The sequence below is a fragment of the Sceloporus undulatus genome, chromosome 5 (genome assembly GCF_019175285.1).
Source record: "Sceloporus undulatus isolate JIND9_A2432 ecotype Alabama chromosome 5, SceUnd_v1.1, whole genome shotgun sequence".
Taxonomy (NCBI): Eukaryota; Metazoa; Chordata; class Lepidosauria; order Squamata; family Phrynosomatidae; genus Sceloporus; species Sceloporus undulatus.
In genome coordinates, this window is record NC_056526.1 from 127602895 (window position 1) to 127630825 (window position 27931).

Here is a 27931-nt window from a genome sequence, read left to right on the forward strand (position 1 = left end):
ATAAACTCCATCCAGTGCCCACAGAGTTTAATGAAACTCACTCCTCATTAAAGTATGCATAGGGAATGTGAGTTTAAACAAGCTCTACTAGCTGTGTTTTTCCCCATTCACATAGGTGAGTCTTGTTACTCTAACAAGAGATCTCTTTGTTGGGATTTAAACACCAAATGCTGTTAGAGTCAGACACTGTCAGTTCTTAGTAGAGCACCAATAGCCAATCAGATTACTTTTTCCATCATATTTGAATCTGGGCAATACAGATTCAAATACTGTTGGCCAGCTGGACTTACTTCTTTTCCAGTGGTTTTTTCATGTGGGAAATAACAGATTCAAATCCCTGCTCAGCCATATGTCTCTCTGGGTGGTCTTGGATGAATCATAGTTTCTCAGCCTACAGTTTTTCAGAATGTAGATGTCTCTGAAATGCTTTTGAGATTGTTGGGTGTGGTAAAAACTAATAAAATACTATTGCATATTCTAAGCTGTCAATATAGTATATGAATAAAACAGCTGTTCTTTATTTCAGGACACTTTTTCTCCATTTCCTCTTCTTTTATGGAGAAATAAGCCCTGTCAAGAATTTATATTCTGAATTATCATATTTTATCTGTTTGGACTGGCCAGTTGCTCTGCATATACAGTTGCATTGCAACTGTTCTCCTAACTGTTTAGGAGACAGAAACACAAATATAATTTATTTTGCTCATATTGAAAAGTCAGCTACTACATTTGACCCCTTCTCTAGTCATAATTCTTTTTGAAAAAATCAGGACTTTGCACGTAGGGAAAATGGTCCATGCAAAAGCCTCACTCCCTACCTTCTTCTCCATTTCAGCCCAGTGTTCTTAGAAAATCCTCTCCTTGAGATTCCAAAAACCTCAAGAAAGACTTGAAATGTGACACAGGAAACTTCAGTGAGTGGTTAGGGGACTAGCTGAAAACTGAATGAGTAAGGGAGAGGGACCTGTGGTCCTCCAGATGTTGTTAGACTTCAGTCTCCATACTGGTTTGCTGGTCTGTTTGTTTTTCCTCCCTGTAAGTGCCAATACTGAGGGAAGTTTGACTTGGTTTAGCATGGAAGGCATACTGTATTGGAGACTGTTAGCAGAAGTTTTCTCACCCTGATCCTATACAATCTAGAACAGGGACAGAGCATCTGTAGCATCACAGATGTTATTATATTAATGCGTTTCTGTCCCTGTTCTAGATTGAATAGGATCAGGGTGAGAGTGGTTCCATCTGTAAGTGACTGCTGAAGTATATCACTGTGAAGCAGGAAGGGTGATGACCTTTCAAGCACCGTTTGGTTTTGTTGAGCAGTTTGCAATAGTGCTGGTTTGCTGGTTTGTTTGTTTTTCCTCCCAGTAAGTGCCAGTACTGAGGGAAGTTTGACCTGGTTCAGCATGGAAGGCATGCTGTAGTGGAGACTGTTAGCAGAAGTTCAGAGGCTTCATAAATCAGTTCACTAGTGCATAAGATAGCGCAAAGCTGAGAAATCAATGGGCACACGTCTTACTAATGTGAATCACAAGCATTTAACTTGAACATTGGTTTTAATAGGAGTGATGAGATAATTCAGGTCTATCTTTGAGATATATTATCTAGATGCATCCTGTGGAATCCTGGAGTTAGTAGTTTACTGAGGAACTACAGTTCTCTGACTTGGAAATTCTAATGCCCCTACCTAAACTGGAGATGTGGTGTGTTGTCATGGCAGTTAAAGTGGAATATAGCAGTATCTTTGTGTAGTGTGAATGGGCTGTAGTTGGGAAAACTTCATTGGTCCCTCCTTCACTGGGAGTGTGTTCCTCTTGGCTCTGTTGGATTTCTTGGCAGTTCTTCATAATATCAGCTTTGATGTCTTTTTGGATCACCTACCTACAATGACACTTGTGGCGGCTGTTGTCCTTTCTAAAAGGACATGGTCAGAAGGTGATGACAATGGACTTCTGTTTAGCACTGTGACCATTGGTTCAGGAATCCATTGTGTTCCCCATGTTATTTAACACTGACATGCAATAAGTGGGAGAGCTTGTTTGGTGGCATTTGGTGCCATCAGTATACAAATGACATGTAACTCTCATCTTTCTTTTTCATCTAAATTCAAGGATATTTTTCTGAACCCTTGTCCAATGCCAATAATGGACTGAGTGAAGGTGAACAAATAGAAACTTAATCTGTATGCCATAGAAGTGTTTCTGCTTGATTTAAAGGTAGACATGGGAATAAGAATCCATTTAATCTGAGTTGTTGCTATGAAGAGATTTTAAGTGGTTGAATATTATTATTATTGTGTGTGTGTGTGTGTGTGTGGAGTGCTGAAAATGACATAATCTCTTGATATTCTGATGATAATGGAGGATGTTTCAAATTTGTCATGCAAATAGAGTAGTAGTAGTGTTTTTGTTTGTTTGCTTGCTTTACTGTTTTTGTCTTTCATATATTTTCTTAACAAATGGCCACTCAGTATGATGCAGATGATCATTTTATCCAGTGTTCCTTGGCACTGATCTGTTTTTTTCATTTTTATCATCTCACTCATTTGCAATATCCCCCTAGCCTTCTGATGTTTCTTTTGGTCCTGTTTTGTTCGCTCTCATTGGGTGATTTGCCTTGAAAATGCAACAGGGCTTGTGCAGTCGTGGGCTGTGCAGCAGCTGATTGCTAAGGGGATTGTGGACACCTTAGAATTTGAGTTCTAATATCTGAGAGAAGCTTTTGTTGTATTAAGCTGTGTAATGGGTTTTGGAATTAAGAGTCTTAGCTCAGGTCTGTTGAATGGTCTAAGAGTCTATCTCTAGAAACTTCCATACAACATACACTGCTATATGCATGTGATACAGTTTTCTATATCAACTTGATTTACTCAGAAACACAATTTCACAAGGTTTGTAAATGGGTGACTTACATAATACATTAAAATACCACCAGATCCCTTGAGGTTTTGTTTTTCTTTTTAAATTAAATAAAATACAAAACAACTTGTAATATGAGTTTGGAGGCCTTTGCTCACAGGAAAAAAAACAAGATTATGGATGTGTGTGTGCATTTCTTTATCCTTTTCCTTAATGGCATATATATTTATATATTTATTTATTTAAGTTCTGTCCATTCAACTTCATTTGGGTAGCTTTATTGGTTATGTAGCATAATGCTGTTTTTAATGTTTTCTCTTATGGTCCTATCAGATGTGAAATACTACCTAGTCTAGTTCTTTGACACACTGCATCACTGGAGCAACAATAATGCACTAAATACAACTTAGGTTTATGGAGAATACTGCCAGAGGGTTGTTTTTTTTAAGCCTTAATGTTCTGTTCTCTGCCCCCTGACCTATTAAGAAATGGAACAGGAATTCTGTGTGACAGCTCCTTTGATCTGCAACTGTAAGGCACAGAAAGTTGATACTACTGTACTAAGATACAAGTACAGTACAAAAATGCATGTTGAAGGCGTACCTCTCCCATGTTTTCAATTTCAAAAATGTAGCCATATGAAAGCGCTTAATTCAGTTGGGAATTGAGAGGTGAAGACCAGATGAAGATGTTCTTCCCACATTCATTTTCCTCTTGACTGCATCACAGTACCAGAGGTTTCAGTATATATGTATGTGTGGCCAGCGGGGTTGTGGGCCCACTAGCCCCCAAGGGCCCTGGAACATTTGCTCCAGTTGCACCATTGCTTATTTAGGTCTGGTAAACACAGCAGTATTTATTTTTGTACATGGTAATATAACTTATTTGTGTACATGGCTTATTATTGTCAATAGGTAACAGTTGCAGACAATGGTATACCATCAAAATCCACCCTTGCCCGCGTCTTTGTGAAGATCTTGGACGAAAATGATAATAGACCTCAGTTCTTGCAAAAGTTCTATCAAATCAAATTGCCTGAACGTGAGAAACCAGAGAGAGAGAGGACTGCCAGAAGGGAGCCTATCTACCGTGTAGTAGCTGCTGACAAAGATGAAGGACCCAATGCAGAAATATCTTACAGCATTGAGGATGGTGATGAGCATGGCAAATTTTTTATTGACCCAATAACAGGAGTGGTATCGTCTAAGAAGTATTCTGGAGCTGGTGAATATGACATCCTTACAGTAAGTCAAGATTTTAAGTTTGCACTTTTACAAGCTAAGAATATTATTGAGCCTTTTAGTACACTTTTAGAATGGAAGAGTACACGTTTGTGGAAAGTGCATCAATTAAGCTGCTTCAAGTTGATCCTGAATTTAATAGGCTTTTTAAAAAGAAGCCATCAAATGTGTTTTAAAAGAAGCAATGCAGTGAAAATACAGATGAGGAAGCTTGATTTCTTTTCCATATTTTATAAGTAATTCATTGTATCATTTTGTAAATGTTGATCAGAGATGATGAAAAACAGCAATCCATTCTTTGATCCAAAGACCTGCTTCAGCATGCTAGGATCATGTACTGCCTTACTTCTTTTTCTTTTAACAGTTTCAAAAGCTGTTGAACAGTCTATATGAAAGATTGTCATTAGAGGGGGAAAGGTCTGTAGCTTCACTCCTTTGTCTGCCTGCTTGGAAGCATAGGAAACCCCAGTGAGCATAGGGGAGCTTCCAAGTATAGGATTTTATTGTAAAGTTCCCTTTGGATTTCAGAACCATTTTCAAAGTCCTTGACCTTTGCTGATTGTGATCTAATGTAATTGCTTGCTCTGTCAACTTCAGTTTCAGTGTTCTGTGCTTTGTCTGCGACCTCTTTTGATTTATATATTTCAAATGTCTAAACTTTTAACATTATATTTCTTAGATCAAAGCAGTGGATAATGGTCGCCCGCAAAAGTCATCAACAGCTCGTCTCCATATAGAATGGATCCCCAAGCCCAGTCCAGCCTCCGGACCATTTTCTTTTGATGAATCATTTTTTTCCTTTACTGTCATGGAAAGTGACCCAGTTGCTCACATGATTGGTGTAATTACTGTAGAGCCCCTTGGCATACCACTGTGGTTTGAGATTACAGGTAAGAATACTGAAAATTTTCTAGCATGCAGTTAACAGAATTTACACTGTTCTAATCTAATATAGAGAGATTCAAATAAGAATAGTTCATGCATGTATAAAGCATATTGCATAAAAGATTTCTTGCCATTTTTTTCTTGATTAGTTTATTTGATAGCTTGTGATAGCCTTGAGCCTTTCACTCGAAATACTTCAAACAAGAGAAAAGGACTGCCTTCTTCCTGCCATGTTCTACCTGTATTCCTATTTTTGAATAGGAGCTTTCCCTGCATCCTCAGCAGCATAACAACCAGGGAAGACTTGTCAGCCACCCTGGCTCTGTGGGAGACACCATTTGGTGCTGGTGGTGGTCTGTGGGAGACACCATTTGGTGCTGGTGGTGGGGCTACTCTGCAACTCCATTTGGCTGGTAAATTCCCAAGCTTAGAAAAGGTGGCTTTTGAACTGCAAATCTCAGAGTCATTTCCACACAGCCCCAGTGTGTAGTTTCTGAGAACTGCAGTCCAAAAATATTATTTTTCCAATAACTTTGGCCCTGCTAGGGGTAAATACTAGCATTGGGTTAAGTAGCAAGTAATGTAGGAGCAGGCTGGAAAAAAGTCTGAAGAGGGAGTATGAGCGTTTTTAAATTGGTGGTGGGAGAATTGATGTGGAGTTGAGAATGGATTAATTGCAATATTACTATTTCTGTCAATTCTAACTGCATTTTAAAAAACTGTTACTAATAGCATGAATCAATTTGACCTTTTATCTTTCTTCTTGCTTGCTTTCCATGCTTTCTTTCTTTTTGGCTGTGCAAGGAGACAAGCTTGCTATTGAAGTTTTTTACATCTTTCAGATGGCTTGTGACCTGAACTGTACAGCAGAAGGTATCTGCTGAGATCACATAATTATCGGATTATGAGATCAAATGTAAAAACATACATATTTGGAATATTTAAATAATATGTTTTGAGAAGTACATGTTTTCATTTTAGCTCTTTCTGTTTTTGCTTTCTTTTCTTACTGTTATTTATCACTAATTTGAACCAAGATGCAGCACTGAAATAATGATTAGTTTGGCCCCAGATGTTTCCTTCTGTACTTTCTGTGCAACCAGACTAATAAATTTCTATATAATTTAAGAGTAGTCATTGCAAAATACCTTTGTCATTATCAGAGGGGATTTCTTGGTAGGGAGATAAGCAAATATCAGGTGTGATAACATGACATTTATTTCTTTGTATAGGGTTTCCAGAGTAGCATAAAGTTAGAAGTGTACATTAAGAACAATAAATTTATGTAAAATTTAATGCAATGTAGCCTGAAAACATCTATAAATAACAATCCTAAAAAATAAAAATAGTATTTATTATTAGTTAGTTATATTTATTCCCCATCAATCCAACAGTGAACTCAAGGCAGTTCATATGGTTTTCCTTATCCCCACTTCATACTCACAACAACCCTCTGAGGTAGGTTAATCTGACAGAATTGGCTGGCCCAAGATCATCCAGTGATTTTCCTGGCTCAGTGACAGTTTCTTTATGAAGTATCCAAGTCCCAGTCCAAGAGGTGTCTCAACCAGAGGGGAGCCATTAAAACAAATAGGACTTGTCTCAAATAGTATACATTCTGTTGGTTTAAATGGGTCTACTTTAGTTGGGATTAACATTAGATTTAGCCTCAACAGTCTAACCACATCACTTCACTGCTTGATCTGATCACACAGATTAGAGAAATAAAAGACCTGAATGAGCAAAAAGAGCTGGGAGCCATTAGAGTTACTATAAGTTGAAAATCTTTTGAAGGCACACAGCTATGACAACTGAAGTGATAGCAGAGCTGGGATGAGGAAAATGTGGACTGTAGGATGCATATGGCTCTGACCTATTTTTTCTGTCCCCAGGACCTCCTACCTTCTCTGTATCTCCCCCCCCCCCCCGGCCATTTTTCAAAAACTGACCCACCCACTTCCAGTACTACCCTTAACAAGGAAATGCCTTGTTAAAGAAAGGCATTTCCTGGATAGTATTATCATTATTGGTGGTGGTAGCTTTAACAAGAGATAAATTTATACTACACTCTTTCTCTAGTTAACTCAAGGTGATGTACCTGGCTCCTCTTCCACACCTGATTCTCATATCTCCCCTTTGAGGTAGGTCAGAGAGAGATCAAGAGAATGAGATGAGTGGTCCAAGGTCACCTAGTGAGGTTCATAGTTCAGTGGAATTAGAACCTGGTCTCCCATGCATCTCTCATGGCACCATATAACATGAAATACATGAAACAGCTATTTGTTAGGAAGTGTGTAGTGTTCCACATTGCTCTTTGTTTTATTATAGCATCCTCAGGATATTTTTATTTGCCACAGTTATTGCTGAAAATTCAACAGTATCAACCAAATGTTTGTGAGGCAACACCCAAACTACTAGTATGATTAGTTTGTCTGAAATCAGAAACAATTTCTAAAATAAAACATAATTCTACTTTGAAAGAACAAAGATGCAGTTGTAAACACGCTTGGAATTAGATGTCATTTGAATATGTGAGACTTATTTTCAAGTAAACATATTGTGGACCAGAAGGATCATAAAGTACTTTAACACAAATATAACTTACTGAAAAATAATTGGAATTCTTAATTAGAAAAAGATAGGCATTTCTGAATTGTCTTTAAAATGATTTTGTGATGTAAGCACAGTTCATGTAAAGAACAGGACAAAACATATGCACCACATAATTAGGACAGATGTTTTTGTAACAACAAATGTTGGTTTGATGACAGTGAAAAGTGGTATATTCTTTTCAAATTGTCTGAAAAGTTACTTCCCATAGAAGATGATGGCCAGTATTCATCATTTCTAACTACATTTGGTCTTAATGGCTGTTGAGACAATCTTCTCAGCCTGCTACAATTATTATAGTCATTTAAATGTTTCTGGTGATTGGCTGTGTTTATTAAACTACATTTCAATTTCATTAATGAACTATATATCAAAAGGTCTTTAGAATTTTTGTGAAGGAATAATGTTAATTCATTATTTCAGTCATATTAATTGAATTGTATTAATCCAACACAGCAGAAAAGAATGTTGAATTAAGCTTTGTGATCTTACCCGCTGCTCTTTCATCCTTTAATTTGCCCTTCTTCTAAAGCTTTTATCTTACTGACCCAGAGCATGGCAATTTATTGGGGCACAATCCACCAAGCATGGCTTTTATGTGAGCCATATAATTGAGGGATCTGAAACCAGGATTTAGTCATATTTAAAATACACCTATTGAATTCAGTGAGAATTGAATTGACTCAGGTTCAGTTTATTCTAGTGGGTTCACTTCCACTAAAGTTGAGATGCATAAAATTAGTGAGGTGCAGTGTTCCACAAATACACTTATGTGCTATGCAAGCTGCTGGTGAGGAGGAATTAAGATGGCCAGCCCTGCAGCAGCACCAAAAAAATTTCCCGACGAACCCTCATGGCCAGGCAGTAGCCATTTTGAACTGCTATCCAGGAACCATGCAGCAGCCATATCATTACCCAGTAAAACTTTTCACAAAAAGTTATTGGTATATCTTTATGCACTGCTGTAAAAAGGAGATGCACTAGTGTAACACACACAACACCCCAGTTATGCTGGTGTAAAGTACAAATAGGATTCCAACTAGTATCCTAGAGCTAGTCTACACATTTAAAATACTTCTCATTCCGGTTGAATAGAATATGATCCACACACAATTTTCAGGAGTTTGGGCTTTTTGCACCCCCTCCCATAAAACCCCCTTAAACACAACATAAAAAGGCTTTGCAGCTGGGTATCTGCTGAAATCCACAGTAATACACATTATTGCAGGTGTGGCCAGCTGTCTGCTTCATATGCAAGTTCCTGTAGTACATTCATGTGTAGACTAGCTGCTGCATCTGTTGCATTGTATTCAGTGGCTTATATCTATGAGAAATATCCCCAAGTTACTTGGCCAGAATTTTTTGCTTTAAGCATGGAAGCATCATGCTATTGTTTTAAATGAAGTAATACTGGCTTGTGCTGGAGAATATATTTTTAAATAGGATTATCAATGTCCACATGTAGGTCATCTGTGGCAAGAAAGAACTGCTTGTGTATTCCCTTGGAAGAAATGCTTTTCTAAATTCAGTATGTAGAGAAATCTTGTAGCACCTTTGAGACTAAATGAAAGAGAGAAGTTGGCAGTATGAGCTTTCATAGACTAAAGTCTACTTCCTGAGATGCATTTGGTGGAGTGGAAGCCAGGGACAGACATATATATGACATTGGTATGTGAGAATGTTAATTCAAATGCAAAGTCCTTTGGGAATTGACATTTGAATTAACATTCTCACATATCAGTGGCATGTATATGTCTGTCCCTGGCTTCTACTCCACCATATGCATCTGAAGAAGTAGACTTTAGTTTACAAAAGCTCATGCTGCTAACTTCTTTCTTTCAGTTAGTCTCAAAGGTGCTACAAGATCTCTCTACATATTGATTCTACAGACTAACACTGCTATATCCTTGTTTTCTAAATTCAGTTATTTTTAGGCCTCAAAAGGCTTTACTAACACATCTATCTATATATGACTGTATTAACATTCTTATCTGTTAGTAACATTTATTTGTAAAGCAAAGTTCTAAAAAAAGGTATCAAAATGCTCAAGACTTTCTCTGGAAAAGAAAATATATAGTTTGCCCCTACTGGTAGTTTTTTGTAATGCATCTAGATTACAAATGCAAAACAGTACAGTATCAGCGATTTCAGAGCTGAGCATGTTTTAAGGTTGTATTAAGCATTTTAGCAAAGCACGTTTCTCATAAGATCATACGCCAGAGCTGTGTTTTATGAACTTCTGTCTTATGCAATTTCTTGGAGCAGGTGGCAACTCTGACAGCCGCTTTGATGTGGACAAGGGTACTGGAACTATTGTTGTCGCTAAACCTCTTGATGCAGAACAGAAATCAAATTACAATCTGACAGTAGAAGCAACAGATGGAACTAGAACCATTGGGACTCAGGTAATGGAATTTCTAATGAAAAGTTTATTGAAAGAAGAATTTGTATCTTTTTCTTTTCTTCTTTTTTTTAGAGGGGGAGGGAACTTCCTACTCCCATCCTGGACAGGCTAGAGAGACTTTATTTTTAAAAGAATTGGTATCCACTATCTGATAGCCCTAATGTTCAGTTTTAAAAAGTGGGTGAAGAAAATTGCATATATGTACATGAGTTCAATTTGAATCAATAGCTTTAAAATCATGTAATGTTCTACTGTTAAAAGTGTGAGTGACAAAGTAATAATAATAATAATTTGAAATATAAATATTCACATACATTCACAAAATGCCCAAATCTAGCCAAAATCAATATATAGTTAAAGTGAAACCCATTGGTAGTGGAGCCAGGGTTCACAAGTTTGGGGCACTGGGACCTTTTGATAATGACATGATATAATGATTCTTACTTTGTGATAATTACATGATTCCCCCACCCCATACCCTCAGGCTTTCTTGTTCCCTCTGAGTTTAGATGAAATCCTCACGGTGGCTGGGGGGAGGACATATGCATTGTTGTACAGTGCGCCTGTGTCATACGCAGATTTGAGCATATGCTCAACCCACGCAGAGCTACGCAGGGCGCATGAGGCAGCGTGTCTCATTTGAATGAATGGAGCATGCGTGCCACCGCACTGCTGCATGCATGAGCCCCATTCAACTGAATGGGGCTCGAGCATACGCGTTTTTTGGCTTACGCAGGGGGGTCCGGAATGGATCCCCCACGTAAGCCAAGGGCACACTGTATATTAGCCCTGTTGCAGTGCAAAGTATTTTGGAGAGGTTTGTATTGAATGGATGCTACCCGTTAACTTTACAAAGACTTGCTCCTGGCAGAGGTGAAAAGTGAACTTTTGACAGGGACCAACATAGCTAGCTGCCTATAGTTTTGGATGTAGGTGTTATCATGACTGTGGGGGTTATCATGAAAAACACCTGCACAGTAGAACCCTACCACTTCAAAGTATTTTTCAGTGCAATATTAGCTTGAGTTTCAGTATTAAATTTCACTAATAACTAAGTTACATGATAGCATAGTTGGATTTGCTACCAAATTATTTGTCTTCCCTTGCATGTCCTAATATGATGTATGCATTTGCAGACATGTTTCCTACATTGACATGTATGATGGAAGCTGTGGCCTAACCCTGCTATAAAGCCTTTATACAAATCCATGATGGATTTGCAATTCATGCTATGATGTATGTCTCAGATTAATATTGTGAAGATAGAAAAGCTTCCGGAAATAGCAACAAACAGGAACAACAGCTTTGAAATGCTGTACCATGAGCCAAGGTTGCTGTGTTAGGACCTTTTAGTTATTGCCTTGGGTCGATGCTGAGACAAAGGAGGTGTATAGATAAAGAGAATTAAATAAATAAATAATAGTTTAGGAAAAACTGAGTAAGGAAGGCATGTAATCTTATGCATGGTATGAAAAAAGCGAACAGGGAGATCCCCCCCCCCTCATCCCCTCTTAATACTGTTTAGAACTTGCTAGTAAATCTGACTGGTGGGAAACTGACAAAAGGAAACTACTTCACATCTCTCAGTTAAACAGTGGAATTCACTGCTGCAAAGTCTAATGATTTCGCTCAGCTTAGATGACTTTTAAAAGACTCAGATATACATTCACAGAGAGAAGTCTTGTCTGTGATTACTGGTGACAACAGGCATATATCCAGGATCATTGGCAGTGTACCTCTGGACAATAAGTACTGAGAAACAACAGTGGGAGAGAGCAGTTCACCACTGCTTGCCACTGTGTGAATGCTAGAGTAGGTAAACTTTGCGTCTGATCCAAAAGGTTTCTTCTTATGTTCAGAGTCCATTTAAACTGTCTGTTGACAAATTTATTCGTTGGAGTAGTTTCCATTAGTGTAAATTTAAAAGTTTTCATTGGGAATGCATACAAGAATAGTTTGCATATATTAAAATAGAAAGGTAAACATTCTACATTTTTTAATATGTGAATTTGAATGCATTATATTATGTTTTCTAACCTGTGTATGTTTTGAACCTTAGTTTTAAACTGTTTTAACTGTGTTATTTTAAGGTTTTTTAAAAATTGTATTTAAGGTGTTTCATCTTGTGAGCAGCCTTGGGTCCCCTTTTGGCAGACAGATGGCATAAAAATGAAATACAATAAATAAATAAATTGCCTGGTTTGGGTAGGCAGTATGGATTTTCTCAGTACAGTAGTTGTTTTCTCTGTTTCAGACTGTATAGGTTGTTTTTCAGTTGTTATTTTCTGTATCATCTCTTTTCTTATCTGTTAACCAAACAACAAGAGACTGTTGTTGTAGCTTTTATAAGAAAGTGCACAGGCTTGTGTTTTGTTTTGTTTTTAAATATATAAACTGGAATTCCTCTGTTCACTGCTTGAAAGGATTAGCTTGAACTATGGCTGCTAAAATTTCACATTTCTTTGCCACAATAATAGAATTATATCCATTGATATAAGCAGCAAAGCTTCTAACCTGAACAGAGTGTGCTTTGGGATTCAGTCGTGACATATGCTCTACATAGACTTAGTTTCTAAACTTTCCATCCCACTTATTTAAATGTTCAAAATGAAATGAGAGATAAGGTTTGTTTCATATGTTTTGCGTGTGTTTACCATATTAATACAACTTTTACAAGTTTACCTGTCCTTTTATTCCTGGGATATTTTTTTATTACCAAAATGTAAACTTAGCCATACTCTGTTGAAATGAAAGTCATTTTAAAAAGATGTAATAATGTAATAATAATACCACTGTTTTGGCATTTGCCTGAACTCATGGGAAGCTTAAATGGCTGGGAATTTAGGGCCTGAACAGACAGTCCTAAGGACTGGAGCGCAGCTTTGGCGCAGCTTCTGGCCTCTTAAGATGCATGTGTCATTTAAACAGCATACCTCCAAAGTGACCCAAAGCAGCTTTATTTTGGCCTGTCTGTTCAGGCCCAGACAGTCATGTAAACCTCATTCCTAGATGTCCCTACATCTGCAGAGGCTTTGTAGCCACATTATAAAGGTAAGGCATCACATGCAGATTACTGTTGTTGCTGGATGTGTAATGATATTTGCAGTATGAAGACTATGGATGTGTCCATCTCTCCACCAGTGATTTAGCATTTGACACTTTCAAGCAAATTCTCTTCTATGCCAAGAAGCACTCCAACCTGAGAATGTAACTCTTAATCTGTTGAAGTCCTGCTGAACTCTGTAATAGCATATAATTGCTAGAAATCTGTGATAAGTAACATATTACAAAGATGTGTGCATAAAATGTGCTAAAACACATTTAAGTGTAGCAAGCTGCCCTAGATGGTTATAGATAACAAAATACTTGTCTCAGTATTTGAAATACAATAAACAGTTTAACAAGTCTGGATTAACCATTATTTTTCTCAGTGTTACATCATTTAACTGTCATGAGGATATGTTAGCAAATACTTGTCTGTGTGAAAACATTAAACCAAATATATGGCTTCATTATGGAAAAATTACCTGTTGAATACAACTGCTAGAAGAGGCTGTGATTGGCTGCAGGCCATGAGCATCTGTGGAACATTTTACTCTTTGGTGAAATCATTTGAGTAGCTGTCTTTGAAAAAGAGAGAGGGGGGGGCAGTAAGCTAGATTGCTGTTAGAGCCTAATGTGTAGCTAAATGCTGAATGCATGATGTGCAAAGACAATAAACAAATCTTGGTCTTTTAGTAATAATTTTGACAATGTAAAAGGTGATTTAGGAAGAAATGGGATGGAAAAATCAAGTGCATACAAAACAAACATTCTTTTTGATGTGACCTTAAATGAAGATTATTATTCATGGGAAATGGAAAATAACATGCTTGTGCAATTTAGTTGATACTTATTGTGTGGAGGAGGTTTTTACACTCCTATACACTTAGACCTTATTGCTGTGATTATCAACATTTCAATAAATAAAAGCAGCAGACATTTTAAAAAAACAACTGCTGCTATCTACTGTATGTGTTATTTTTCCCTCATAGTGTGCAAAATTAATGCATATATTATCCTTTGCAAGCAACTGGGATGGAAGATAGGATATTCTTCATTGACTAGACTTCGTATTCTTTTCTCAGTTTTCAATTTACACCTGTACTGAAAACAAATTGTGTATGTGTGTGTATTTTTTAAAAAATCAACTCTGGAATTACACAGTGGTTCCTAAGAGTCTCCGTGAATATTACTGAAAAGGCCTTCCAAAAATTCAAGATAACTGATGCTACAGATCTGACCCTAATTCAGGAGACTCTTATCTACTCTGTAGTGAAACAACTGCTTACCATCAGTGTCTGTAATGCAAGTTGTCTTGATACACAAGATATGGTGACTGCAGAAGAGTTTCTGAGGTAGCTTTTTGTTGTTGTTCCAACAAGTGTTCTATTTGACTTTATCCACCACATGCATAATTTCTTCTTTTCAAAATAATATATGTGCATAGCAAAGAATATATATTTGATTTTAAAATTTCTGCTTTGACTTTACTTATGGTAAGTGAAGCACTCCAGGTAGGGTTGCCAAGACTAGAAACAGATTCAGATAATTCAGAACAATAATACTCAACAGCTAGAAAGCATGCTATCCACAGAGAATTAGAATTGAACAAAGGATCTTTCGAACAAAACCATGTTCTGGTAATAGTGGAACACTGCTAACAGTGAGGGACAGATCCCCTAGAACAGAGAATTTCTCAAACTGGGTTGAGAAATCTTTTTGCTAGTTCCTGCTAGCCAAATGTGTGTAAGGGTCTCTGTTCAGTGCTTAGGGAGCACAGAGGAGCAGATAGCCCCCCAACTGTTCTGGTCTCAAGCTATTATATCCAAAAATGTTTGCTAAATTGACAGCAGATGACTCGTATAATTTTATAAACGACATCTGCTTTTTTCTACTTCTTGAATTGTATCTTACTGTAATGTGTTCTTTTCAGCATGTTCTATTTTTCTGCTTCATTTGGCTTTCAGGTTTCTAAGGGAAGCCTTTCAATGGTGTAAGACATTTACAGTTTAAATATAAAGACAAGACTTTTCAAAGCAATCATTGTTGATCCACTGTACAACTAAATAGCTCCCAGTACTCATTTTAAATTTTGCTTTTTAGTTCAGCAAGCTTAATAATTTTAATGAAGTACGTAAACTTGTGAAAAGAAGGCCACTGCAACCCTAAGGTAATCTGTTTTGAAAAGTTCCATTCCATGAAGATGAAATTTTACACCAGTACTTGAGAATTCTAATACCATATGTAAAGGTACCCTAGAACTAAAGAACTAATGAGCTAGTTTCACATGTCGAAGGAGGTTCTGAATATGCCTTTATTGAACAGTAATAGCTGCATGACAGAACACTGAAAATGAAGGCGAGTTTTCAAAAGTAATCATGAGGTGAAACAGACAGGAAAAATACGCCTTCAAAGTGGCTGGAAACTGAAACTACGCTGTGCTTTGGGGCTAAAATCCAGAGCAAAAAAAGAAGGTGGAATACTCCACCTTAGCTCAGAAAAAGTGCATCTTTGCACCTGCATGTAAACAGCTCCACACTAGTGTGGCGCTACAGCCAAGCAAAGAAATGAAAGTGCAACAGTTCCAATGAAGTAATTACAACATACACAAACCAGACAGTCCAGTAGGGGGGCATGGGGTGAAGGGGTCATTTATGGGGGGGGGGGCTCCTTCATTGTGCTTTGTCACACATTGTTTCACTGATGCGAATGTGTGGCTGATCCAAAGAGGCGAATGTGTGACTGATCCAAAGAGGTGGCCATGCAATGGGGTGGCATCTGGGCAGATGTAAGAAATACTTGGAGGTTGTAGGCGGTATGTTTGTGCAACTGTGTACATGCATGGTGAGGAGGCAACTGAAAAAATTACTTAATGGTGCGGCTTGATGCCGCACTGTGTGGTCTGCCTGAGTATTCGGCCCACCTTAGTGGGCCGTGTGGGACAGTTGGGTTTCAACCTGTTGGAGAAAGCAGGATCAAATTGCTTTTTCCTGCCTAAGCCGTTGGATGTTTTAAAGGTGTTGAAGGAAACAAGCACTGTACTTCTCAGGCTCAAATATTTGGCCACATCTAAGGTATCTCTTTAGATCCCAGCTAATCCTTCTCTCTTCAGGGTATGATTTCTAAATGGTTGTGGATCTAACAAAATGTTTTCTAACTCACATGTATGTTGTTTTGGTGTGTTTGTTTAAGTATATCTTGCTTACTGTTGCCTTTCAGAGAGCTGTTGAATCCCATAGAAGCTTTATTTGCATTGCTTGCCAGTTAGACATCTGCATTTTCATCATAATTTTATCACTGACACTTTTATCTTTGTTGTTGTTGTTGTTGTTGTTTCAGGTTTATATTAAGGTAATAGACACAAATGATCATAGGCCAGAGTTTTCTTCATCTGAATACCAAGTCATTATACCAGAAGACACAGTGCCAGAAACTGAAATTTTGCAAATCAGTGCCACAGATAAAGATGAGAAGAATAAACTAATTTATACTATGCAAAGTAGCATAGATCCTGTCAGCCTTAAGAAATTTCGTCTGGATCCTGCAACTGGCTCTCTTTATACATCAGAAAAATTGGATCATGAAGTCATACATCAACACGTTCTCACAGTGATGGTAAAGAAGCATTATGTTTCTTTCTTAGTTGAAACAAAATAGTCCCTTTCATTGTAGCCCTGTAATGCTCATAAACCTGGAATGTCTAAGAAATAAGCCTGTGAACCTTATTTCAAATCTTGTATGAACAATTATCTTACTTGAGGGTGACCTTAAGCAGGTTACTGTTGTCAGCCTCAGCTGTTCCCCTGTGGTATAGAAGACCAGATGCCTGATTAATAGGTTGATTCCATGATAGCTGAGGTTGTGTTTATGGAGTACTTTGAATACTTAAAAGTAGTAGTATAATCAGGAATAGCAACATGTGAGCCATGTGGACCCCACCCCAAATGATTTTTGAGGTTCCTGCCCTGTTCCCTGCAAACTGTGGGTTTCTCACAACATCAGACAGGTCAAACAGTGCCCTCGGTGTGTTCAGTGCAGCCCCTGCCAATTACTCATCCCCAGATAGGATCATTATTACAAGTGATATTTGTGTATGTGTATTTTGGTCACACTTCTCTTTGGGATTTTGAGGGATGACTTACTGTATCCCCATGAGAGAAAAGGGAGAGAGCAAAGGAGAGGAGATATTGCCTACACCCAACATCCTTTGCTTAGCCATCTCAACCCACATTTTCCTTATCCAGTTAATGAGATCCACACAAAGAAATAGCCTTCTGTGAATTAATTAATTAATTGACAGATCAGGAACTGTGGACAGTTGCCAGTACAAGTGTAGTTTTTCAATGGGTCCCTTCAGACTAACTTCCTAGCAAGTGAGAGTTGCTGCCAGTGTTTGATGACATCATGCAAACACGTCCTCTGAACCTGCAGGTACTTCATGTCGATCCTATTTTTCACTGGTGTGGGATTTTGTTTTACATTCTGTGGATCATCCTATAGATCTCCTTAGACCTTGATCGTTTGTTTGTTTGTTGTCCAGATATTCTGCATATGGAACATCCACTTTACAAATTAGGAAGGTGATAACATTTAATTTAATACACTTAAGTTATTATCTATTGTTGTTATGTGCGTTCAAGTCAGCTCCAACTACTGGTGACTATATCATAGGGCTTACTCAGATGTTTGCCATTGTCTTCCTTCTGAGATGAGAGAGTATATTTTTGTCCAAGATTACCAAGTGGGTTTCCATGGATGATGAGGAATTGGAACCTTGGTCTCGCGGAGTCCTAGTCCAACATTCAAACCACTGTATCACACTGGCTCTCATTGAGGACTGAAAAAAGGACTTGATTGTTACCCAATGGTGTAATCTGTAAGTGTTGCCCCTTGCAGAACTTCATGGAACTTGGCAATGTAACACACACACACCAATTGTAACACAGATTCAGGAAATTAATGTTCCAACTCTTCGTAATATATTAAATATTTTAATACTATTTGTAATGTACTAATTACTACAATTAATGTGTTGATTGTTTTAGGTACGGGATCAAGATGTTCCTGTCAAGCGCAATTTTGCTAGAATAATCATTAATGTCAGTGACACAAATGATCATGCACCTTGGTTCACAAGTTCTTCCTACAAAGGGAGAGTGTATGAGTCGGCAGCTGTTGGATCAGTGGTTCTCCAGGTTACAGCACTGGATAAGGACAAAGGGGAAAATGCAGAAATTGTATACTCCATAGAATCAGGTAAGTTCCACTATTTTCAACAATCATTTATAAAGAGATTGTATTTTTAAATGTTAGAATGTAACATTAAACAGTACAAACTTTAGTTGACCCAGTATAGTTTGTTCATTATTTTCTTTGGTTTCACACTGTTCTAAAACTTCAGCTGAACCAGAAAGCAAAAATCAACCTCAGAAGCCACAATCCAACACCAAGCTTAAATGCATTTAAGACAACTGACATCAATCTACTTAAATATGGCAAATGGTTTTATTGCAGCCAGTTGTAGATAATGCACATTAATGCACATGTGGTGGCTCAACGGTTAAGACATGATTGCAAGGTCAGCAGGGCAGCAGTTTGAGACCCAAATGCCATGGCTCTGATCACTAGTCCCACAAAAGCATGTAAAAGTGTAAATGTAAGAGGTACCTATGTATAAATAGGTATAAATAGGTGCAGTGGTTCCTTAATATCCACTGGAGTTTTGTTGCAGGACCCCCTGTGGATAACAAAATCTGTGGATGCTCAAGTCCCATTAAATATAATGGCAGAGCAAAATGATGTCCCTATATAAAATGGACAATCAAGGTTTGCTATTTGGAATTTATACATTTTTTAAATATTTTCAATCCATGGATGCTTGAATTTATGGGTAAAAATGTCTGTGGATAAGGAGGAAGGTAACAGCATTCTGTGCAGTTATGTTGTCCACATGACACCACAGTCATCTTTGACAATGCTGGCTCCCTCAGCTGAGTAACAGAGATGAACACTGCCTCCTACAGTTGGATATGACTAGACAAACTTGTCAAAAGGTTTCCTCTCTCTATATAAAATAGTTCAGGATGTATCCTTTATTAGTGATACAGTCTGACCTGAATAGCTTGTAACAGTTGTTGAGAACATAGTTGTCTAATGCTAGATGGGTGAAGCGAAGAACAACTGTGCCAAACTATTGAAATTTTTTATTATCAACATGGTCTTGAAAGCGTAAAATTAAAGTTCAATGAGCTACAGTAAGCAAACATGTCTTCAGAAGATGCTACAGACCCTAGCAAAATATATCTGGTGCAATTCTCTGAGAAATCAGCTCCTATACCTTCTCTGAGAAGGACTTACTTTTACTAGTACATAGCTTTACTTCAAGCTGAGGTGAGCAGCACAGGGTGACAGGTTGCAACTCCCATCTGCCATAGCCATCACAGCAAATGTGTTGGATTGTGGGAATTGCTACCCAACATGCAGCTCATCTCTGGTTTTAAAGAGTGGTGATACTGAAAGCAAAATTCCTTTTGTTGCTAACTCAGAACAGAGAGAGATCACTGACCTGAAGTCTTACAGGACTTTAGAGATTAGAACCACAAGGTTGAATTTTAGCCTGGAAATAAGTTGCAGCCAGTGGAACTCACAGTCTGTTAGAGTCACACTCATTAGTACTTAACAGAAATTGTGCTTTTCCGATGAAGAGTTTGCCTGCACATGTTCTCATGCACTCTCCCTTTCACAGTTACCCACAGATACTCCACCTCTTCCTTCTTAATCCAAAGACTTTGTGGGAGGAAATGTTAAAACTTTCCCAGCTTTGTTTTCTAGTATTCTCAACCACTGTACAACTAAAGTATTAGGGCAGAAGTGCAAAGCATATGAAATGAACATTCCTTAAATGCCTGTAATAGCTTATAGGATTTGTAATGGGATATTCTAAGAATGGTGTTCTGTTTACAACCTTCAGTAAGAAAAAAAGATAATATCAACTGCCCACCCAAAGGCATAATTTAAATATTTTAAATAAAATCTCTTTATGATGAGGTCATTGTTTCAGTAATAGCCTTCCGTCCCTTCCAATATGTCCTGTAATTGAAATATTAGGAATGACAGATCCTGTTAATTTTGCTGTTTTAAATTTATTGGTATTCCTACGAAGTGCAAAAACCTCAGTGTACTTTATTTTTAAAGCCTTGTCTATGGCTGCCTTGGTTAAGCAGTCAAACTGTAGTTGGCATTTCTCAAAGGGCAGTTCTTTAAAGATTGCGCATTAACTTTCTGTATTTTAATTTGAAGTGAATTGTAGGAGTTTTTAATATAAAAACACCAAGGGGCTGTACAGACTGGCACTTTGTGCTGGCCTGTACACGCTATGAGGGCTATGTGTCCACATGTTCAGAGCCCTCACTACACTGCCCAGGTGCCATCTTGGTGCATGCCTTTCCACATGCTACATGCCATGATGATGCACACCAGGTGCAGCGCCCAAATGGCACTACGCAGAAGGGAAATCATCATAGCATGCCTATTGCACCCCTTCCATAACTCAAAGACAAGCTTTCAGGGCTTCTTTTTGTTCCATCCAGAGGCTGCGGCGTGTGGTTGCCGTGGCCTCCATCTGGGAAAAATAGGAGCGGCATTCAGCCACCTGTCTGTAGAGGCCCTAACACAGAGAGGTATTTTAACTTTAGAAATTACATTATAAGAAGCACATCATCATCTATATAAATAAAAATGTAAATGTTCGTTTGTTCAAAATTTTAAATATATGAAAATTCTTCACCGATTGCTTTGAAATTTTGACACAACATTCCATTCGAATACACAGAAGTTTTTATATACATATACCTACTATTATATAGATGTCACACCTGTGACAGGTAAAAATATGGATTTTTTTTTAAAAAACAGCACCATCTGTTGGATATAAGAGCAACACACGCTATACTAAATATTTAATTGCCATTTGCAGTCACCAAGCTCAGGACCAATCTTTAGAATTTTGCAGCTTAGATCTAGACACAGGTTGCTTCTCACATGGATAATTATATGTTGCGTGCTCTAGAGTTGGCAAACCACACAATCTCTATATCTACACAGACAATGGAACAACAAAAAATATTGTATACCCACAAGCATTTTGAAATTAAATATTTCAGAAATGTGCACTTTCTCTTTTCTTTCTTTTCCATTTAACGAGACTGAGCCACAGCAACGTGTGGCTGGGTACAACTAGTAAACTATAAATGAAGACCTGGTTGAGGCTCATACGGTGTTGTGCTTTTAAAATAAGTTTTTAAAATATATATATTTGGTATATGAAACTACCAATCTTGTAAGTTAGCCCACTATTACTATTATTCTTTTATCTCCCCTTTCTCAGGAATAACTAAAATGGTTGCCTTTTGTTACTTTAAAAACTAAAACAATTCGTTAGAATGCCATAGCCGGTGGTCAAAACACACCATTCTCTCTGTACCTCATCAACTTAGCACTCACAAAAAGTCTACTGTTTAAGGAGTCCAGAATCCCATAAGTATAAAAAGAGCAAAGCCATCACAGTTACACTGCAAGAGAAATGCCGTCCTCTGTTAAGCAATGATTGTAAATGTAATTTAGTTATTGGCAAATGGAACGTATTACAAATAACTAGTTTTTGTCTCTTGTAGTCCATCTGGCTTTTGTGCTGGAGCAAGAGGTGGAAAGGAGTATTCTGCCCTGCCTCCACCAGCCCACTTAGTTGCCTGAATAGAATTGCATGAACCACCTAAATGGAATTCCTGTGGTTATCAATAAGTGCTTAAATTTAAGACTGATACCATTTTTCTTCTGTGTTCTTGTTTATGGGTGCAAAATGCTGATGTTTTAGATGCCTTTGTGTCATAATATTCACATCTTCCTATTTGCTGTACAGTATGTTAACTATTGTCTGGTTTTCTAAATAAATGTCACTTTCTGTAGGGTTAGCTGTTCACATCTGTTTCTTTCATTTATTTTCCTGATTATAATTTTTCCCTATCTGTTATTTTTGAACAGGGAATATTGGAAATGCTTTTAACATGCATCCCATCTTAGGCAGTATTATCACTGCAAAAGAATTAGACCAGAGCAGTCAAGAGGAATATACTTTGATGGTGAGAGCAACAGATAAAGGCAACCCACCAATGAGTGAAGTAACATCTGTGCATATTTCAGTTACAATCTCGGATAATGCATCCCCAAAATTCACAATGAGAGAATACTCCACAGAAATAAGTGAAGGCAGCAGCATTGGCAGTTTTGTTGGAATGGTTATTGCATACAGTCAGTCATCTGTAGTTTATGAAATAAAAGATGGCAATATAGGTGATGTCTTCACTATCAATCCAAACTCTGGTGTCATTACCTCTCAGAAGGCTCTTGATTATGAAACATTGTCATTTTATAGCCTAACCATTCAGGGAACCAACATGGCTGGCCAGTCCACTAACACAACTTTATTGGTGCATCTACAAGATGAGAATGATAATGCACCAACTTTTATGCAGACAGAATACACGGGACTCATCAGTGAATCAGCTTCAGTTAACAGTGTGGTTCTAACAGACAGCAATGTCCCTTTAGTGATACAAGCCACAGATGCTGACAAAGACTCAAATGCTTTGCTGGTCTATCAGATCGTTGAGCCATCTGTCCACAAGTATTTCGCCATTGATTCCAGTACAGGAGCCATTCACACAGTAATGAGTTTGGACTATGAAGAGAGAAATATGTTTCACTTTTCAGTGCAAGTGTCCGATATGGGGACTCCACGCTTATTTGCAGAATATGCAGCAAATGTTACTATTTATGTCATTGACATCAACGATTGCCCTCCTGTGTTTTCTAAAGATCTATATGAAGCAACAGTTTTGGTGCCAACCTATAAAGGAGTGAAAGTTGTTATGGTAAATGCAACGGATGCTGATTCAGAAACCTTTTCACGACTCATGTATTCTATCACAGAGGGTAACATTGGAGAAAAATTTTCAGTTGATTCCAAGACTGGTCAGATTATTGTACAAAATATAACTCAGTTAAGAAGCAGATATGAATTAACAGTCAGAGCATCAGATGGCAGATTTTCAAGCATCACATATGTAAAAATTAATGTAAAAGAAAGCAAAGCAAGCCAACTGAAGTTCACACACAGTCCCTACTATGCTGTAGTTCAAGAGAATTCCACAGAGACAAAGACATTAGCTGTTATCACTGCTATAGGGAATCAAATAAATGAGCCTTTGTTTTATCATATTCTAAACCCAGACAATAGATTTAAAATTAGCTACACTTCAGGAGTCCTTTCAACTACTGGAATACCATTTGATCGTGAGCTGCAAGACTCCTTTGATATTGTGGTAGAAGTGACAGCGGAACATAAGCCATCACTAATTGCACATGTTGTGGTGAAGGTTACTGTAGAAGACATAAATGATAATCCCCCTGTTTTTGTCAGTCTTCCATATTATGCCACTGTTAAAATAGACACGGAAGTGGGTCACGTTATTCGGCGTGTGACTGCTGTAGATAAGGATATTGGTAGAAATGGAGAAGTTCATTATTCCCTCAGAGAGCAATATGGCCACTTCCAAATAGGAAACACTGGTGAAATTTCACTCAAGAAACAGTTTGACCCAGACACACTAAATAAAGAGTATATTCTCACTGTGGTTGGAAAGGATGGAGGACAGCCTAGTTTTTCTGCTGAAGTGACATTCCCAGTCACTGTTGTGAATAAAGCCATGCCAGTATTTGAAAAGGCTTTCTACAGTGCAGAGATACCAGAAAATATCCAGATCCATAGTCCTGTTGTTCATGTGCAGGCAAATAGCCCAGAGGGGCTCAAAGTATGCTATAGCATCACAGATGGTGACCCTTTCAGTCAGTTTACTATAAACTTTAATACAGGAGTTATTAATACTTTTGCCCCACTAGATTTTGAATCTCACCCTGCCTACAAACTCAGCATCCGTGCAACTGATTCATTAACTGGAGCTCATGCTGAAGTATTTGTTGACATAATAGTTGAAGACATCAATGATAATCCTCCTCTCTTTACAGAGCAATTTTATACTGCCACCCTTTCTGAAGCAGCTATAATTGGAACATCTGTTGCACGTGTCCGGGCTACAGATGCTGATTCCGGAACAAATGGGGGTATTTCTTATCACTTGGTAGAAAACAACAACAAGAGTCGTGATTATTTTCACATAGATAGCAGCACTGGGATCATTCTGACAACAAGGAGTTTGGATTATGAACAGTCTCAGCAACACACATTGCTAGTAAGAGCAATTGACAGTGGAATGCCTCCATTGAGCAGTGACATTATAGTAACTGTTGGCGTAACAGACCTGAATGATAACCCACCAATATTTAACCAGCTGCTTTATGAAGCTAACATCAGTGAACTGGCTCCCCGTGGGCACTTTGTAACTTGTGTAAAAGCCTCAGATGCAGATACTTCAGATGTGGGCAAGCTGGAATATTTTATATTAACAGGCAATGATCACATGAATTTTGTAATCAACAGCAAAACTGGAGTTATCACCCTATCAAACTTACATAAACTGACTTTGAAACCTGTTTACCATTTTAATGTAACTGTTTCTGATGGGGTCTTCAGAAGCTCAGCTCAGGTTCTCATAAATATAATTGGAGCCAATTTGCATAGTCCCCTTTTCAGTCAGAATGAATATGAAGTAGAACTCTCTGAGAATGCTCCACTGCATACCTTGGTGACAGAGGTTAAAGCAACTGACAAAGATAGTGGCAGCTATGGCTCTATCACATACCATATTGTAAATGATTTTGCAAAAGATAGATTTTATACTAATGAGAGGGGTCAAATATTTACCTCAGAAAAACTTGATCGTGAAAATCAAGCTGAAAAAGTAATCTTCATTAGGTTAATGGCCAAGGATTCTGGTGGAAAAGTGGCTTTCTGCAGTATCAATGTTATACTTACTGATGTAAATGATAATGCTCCTTTGTTTCGAGCAACAGAGTATGAAGTCAATATTGGTTCAGATGTTCCAAGAGGAACATCTGTTATCAAGGTTTTAGCTTCTGATGCTGACGAGGGTACCAATGCTGACATCACTTATACAATTGAAGCAGACTCTGCAAATGTTCAGGAGAATTTAGAAATTGATCATTTGACTGGGGTAATAAATACAAAAGAAAGTTTAATTGGTTTAGAAAATGAGTTTCTCACCTTCTTTGTTAGAGCAGTAGATGGTGGTTCCCCACAGAAGGAATCTCGTGTTCCTCTCTACATTAGGATACTCTCCCCTGAAGTACATATTCCAAAATTTTCAGAACCATTTTATTCTTACACTCTTTCTGAAGACATTCCTATTGGAACTGAAATTGATATTATACGAGCAGAGCACACACAGAACTTGCTATATACTCTTGTGAAAGGAAATACCCCTGAAAGTAACAGAGATGAATATTTTGTGATAGACAAGCAGAATGGAAAGCTAAAACTTGAGAAGAGCCTTGATCATGAGACAACTAAGTGGTACCAGTTTTCAGTACTAGCACACTATGTGAATGAAGATTACAATGTAGGTTCTTCAGTAGACGTAAGTATTCAGATAAGAGATGCAAATGACAATGAACCAATCATAGAGTCTAATCCATACAAAGCATTCATTGTGGAAAACATGCCAGCTGGAACAAAAGTCATCCAAGTAAAAGCAACTGACCAAGATTCTGGAAGCAATGGGCAGGTTACTTACAGGCTGTACCCAACTCAAGATCCTGATATCTTTGAGTCTTTTGCCATAAATGTGGAAACGGGCTGGATTACTACACTGAAAGAGCTTGATCATGAGAAGCAGAACAAATACAAAATTATTGTGGTGGCATCTGACCGGGGTGAAAAAACGCAATTGTCTTCTACTGCAGTTGTTGAAGTTTCTATAACGGATGTCAATGATAACCCACCTCGCTTCACTGCGGAGATTTATAAAGGAACAGTTAGTGAAGATGACCCAACTGGAGGCGTAGTTGCTATTTTGAGCACCACAGATGCTGATTCAGAAGATGTTAACAGACAAGTCAACTATTTTATCACAGGTAAACATTTAGAAATACTGTCAAATTTGTTAGATATTTTAAGATACCTTTAAATTTTGCATGTGCGTGTATGTTACATTAGTATCAATACATTTTAAGCCTATTTTATTCCTTCTTCCACTTATTTATGAAATTCATTGTCATGGACCATGACAAATGTATTATACTTTAAGAAGTCTCAGTTGAGTAAGAAATTTCTACAGCAGCAGTCAGAAACTTAGTCTTAGGATAGAACTACTTATTACAAGAAATAATTAAGCCTTAATATGGCAGTCTCATACCATATTCTCATGTTAGAGTATCATTGGCTGTTATTTCTTTGACCATATGCAGATTAGTGGCTGGTACTGGCAAGGTAAAATAAGTGTGTGGTGTGTTGATGTAATGGATAGATGGATTCAAACTTTTACTTCAAGTTACTGGTGGTTTATGAGGAGAACTCAGCTTATTCTGGGTAAACAATGGCTTTCATACTTAATGTTTGGAGCATTTTCAGTGACAACATCCTGCATCTTGCAGACTGTAAACTTGTATTCAAGCTTTTTCCAGAATGTTTTACCTCTTTGGTTGAGAATAAACCAGTCATTTATCAACCATAGGATGGTATTATTTGAAATAGAATATCTAATTATTTACTATGTTGATAAAGTATTTTTTGCAATATTCAATTTAGTTTGTATTATTGTTGTGTGCTTACAAGTTGTTTCATGTTTCGTGACTATTATCATGGGGCTTTCTTGGCAATATTTGTTCAGAAGGGGTTTGGCTTTGCCTTTTTCTGAAAACTAATTGTTCACAGTCAGGTACACTCAGAAAAGAAGATATGGCATGGTGTAAGTGGCAGAGGGGAGAATTTCAAGACCTCAGTTCTGATATGGATATCTCTTGTTTTATTCTGTATGCTAACGTTGCGTAAAAACAGTAATAATTTGACTGCATGTGTGTGTATTTCTGTATTTCTGCAATGCTGTGGGGGGTGGGGTGGGGTGGGGAGAATATTACTGTACATTATGCAGGGTTGCTGGGCGAGCACAAGCTCCAGTGGTTTGCTTTGGTATCCAGTGCCACTGGAATCAGGACTTTTCATCTCTCCTCCTTTTTAACAGCACCAAAAACCTGCCACAGAGGATTTCCCAAATATCTAGAGCCAGTTTTTATGATGCATGATGAGTGGGCTGCAGGAGAGAAGGGTGATGTCTAACTGTAGAGGGAGCAATAAGATCCAGTGAAAGTACAGGGTCCTGTGCTAAACTACATATTACAGTTTTGTATAAATATGTGTGCATTTGTGTGGATATAGATACAGATTCTACACAGACCAATCTCATTTTCTGTTTTGTTTTTGTTGAATTATTTTAATATTAATGACCTAGGAGGTGATCCATTGGGACAATTTGCTGTGGAAAATATACAGAACGAATGGAAAGTATATGTCAGAAAGCCTCTGGACAGAGAAGTAAAGGATAATTATCTTCTAAATATCACAGCAACTGATGGGATGTTTGCAACAAAAGCTGTGGTGGAAGTTAAAGTCCTTGATTCAAATGACAATAGCCCTGTTTGTGAAAAGGTATTAGCATGGCTTTCCCCCCTGCATTTGCTTTTAAAGTGAGAAGGACATCCAGTTGGCTGTTTATATAACTAATCTATGACTGGTAATAAATATTCTGACTGATCTGTAACTGTTATAAATGCTATAGAGCAATGCTTACGTCAAAGTTTAGCTTTAGTCAGCCCATTATTTTAGCAAAGCAATATAGAATAAAGGGAAAGATAGAAAATACTTA

The 27931-nt window shown here is 37.7% G+C and overlaps 1 protein-coding gene across 1 annotated transcript in view; it reads left to right on the plus strand.

Annotated features, from left to right (window-relative positions):
• The window catches only part of FAT1 (FAT atypical cadherin 1), a 144555-nt gene that overhangs the window by 77841 nt on the left and 38783 nt on the right, over positions 1-27931 (plus strand). Inside the window, exons 7-13 of the mRNA XM_042467151.1 lie at positions 3770-4099; positions 4776-4986; positions 9857-9996; positions 16377-16652; positions 18083-18293; positions 22077-26144; positions 27518-27714. Coding sequence (XP_042323085.1) covers positions 3770-4099; positions 4776-4986; positions 9857-9996; positions 16377-16652; positions 18083-18293; positions 22077-26144; positions 27518-27714 — 5433 coding nt within the window. The remainder of the gene's footprint in view (positions 1-3769; positions 4100-4775; positions 4987-9856; positions 9997-16376; positions 16653-18082; positions 18294-22076; positions 26145-27517; positions 27715-27931) is intronic.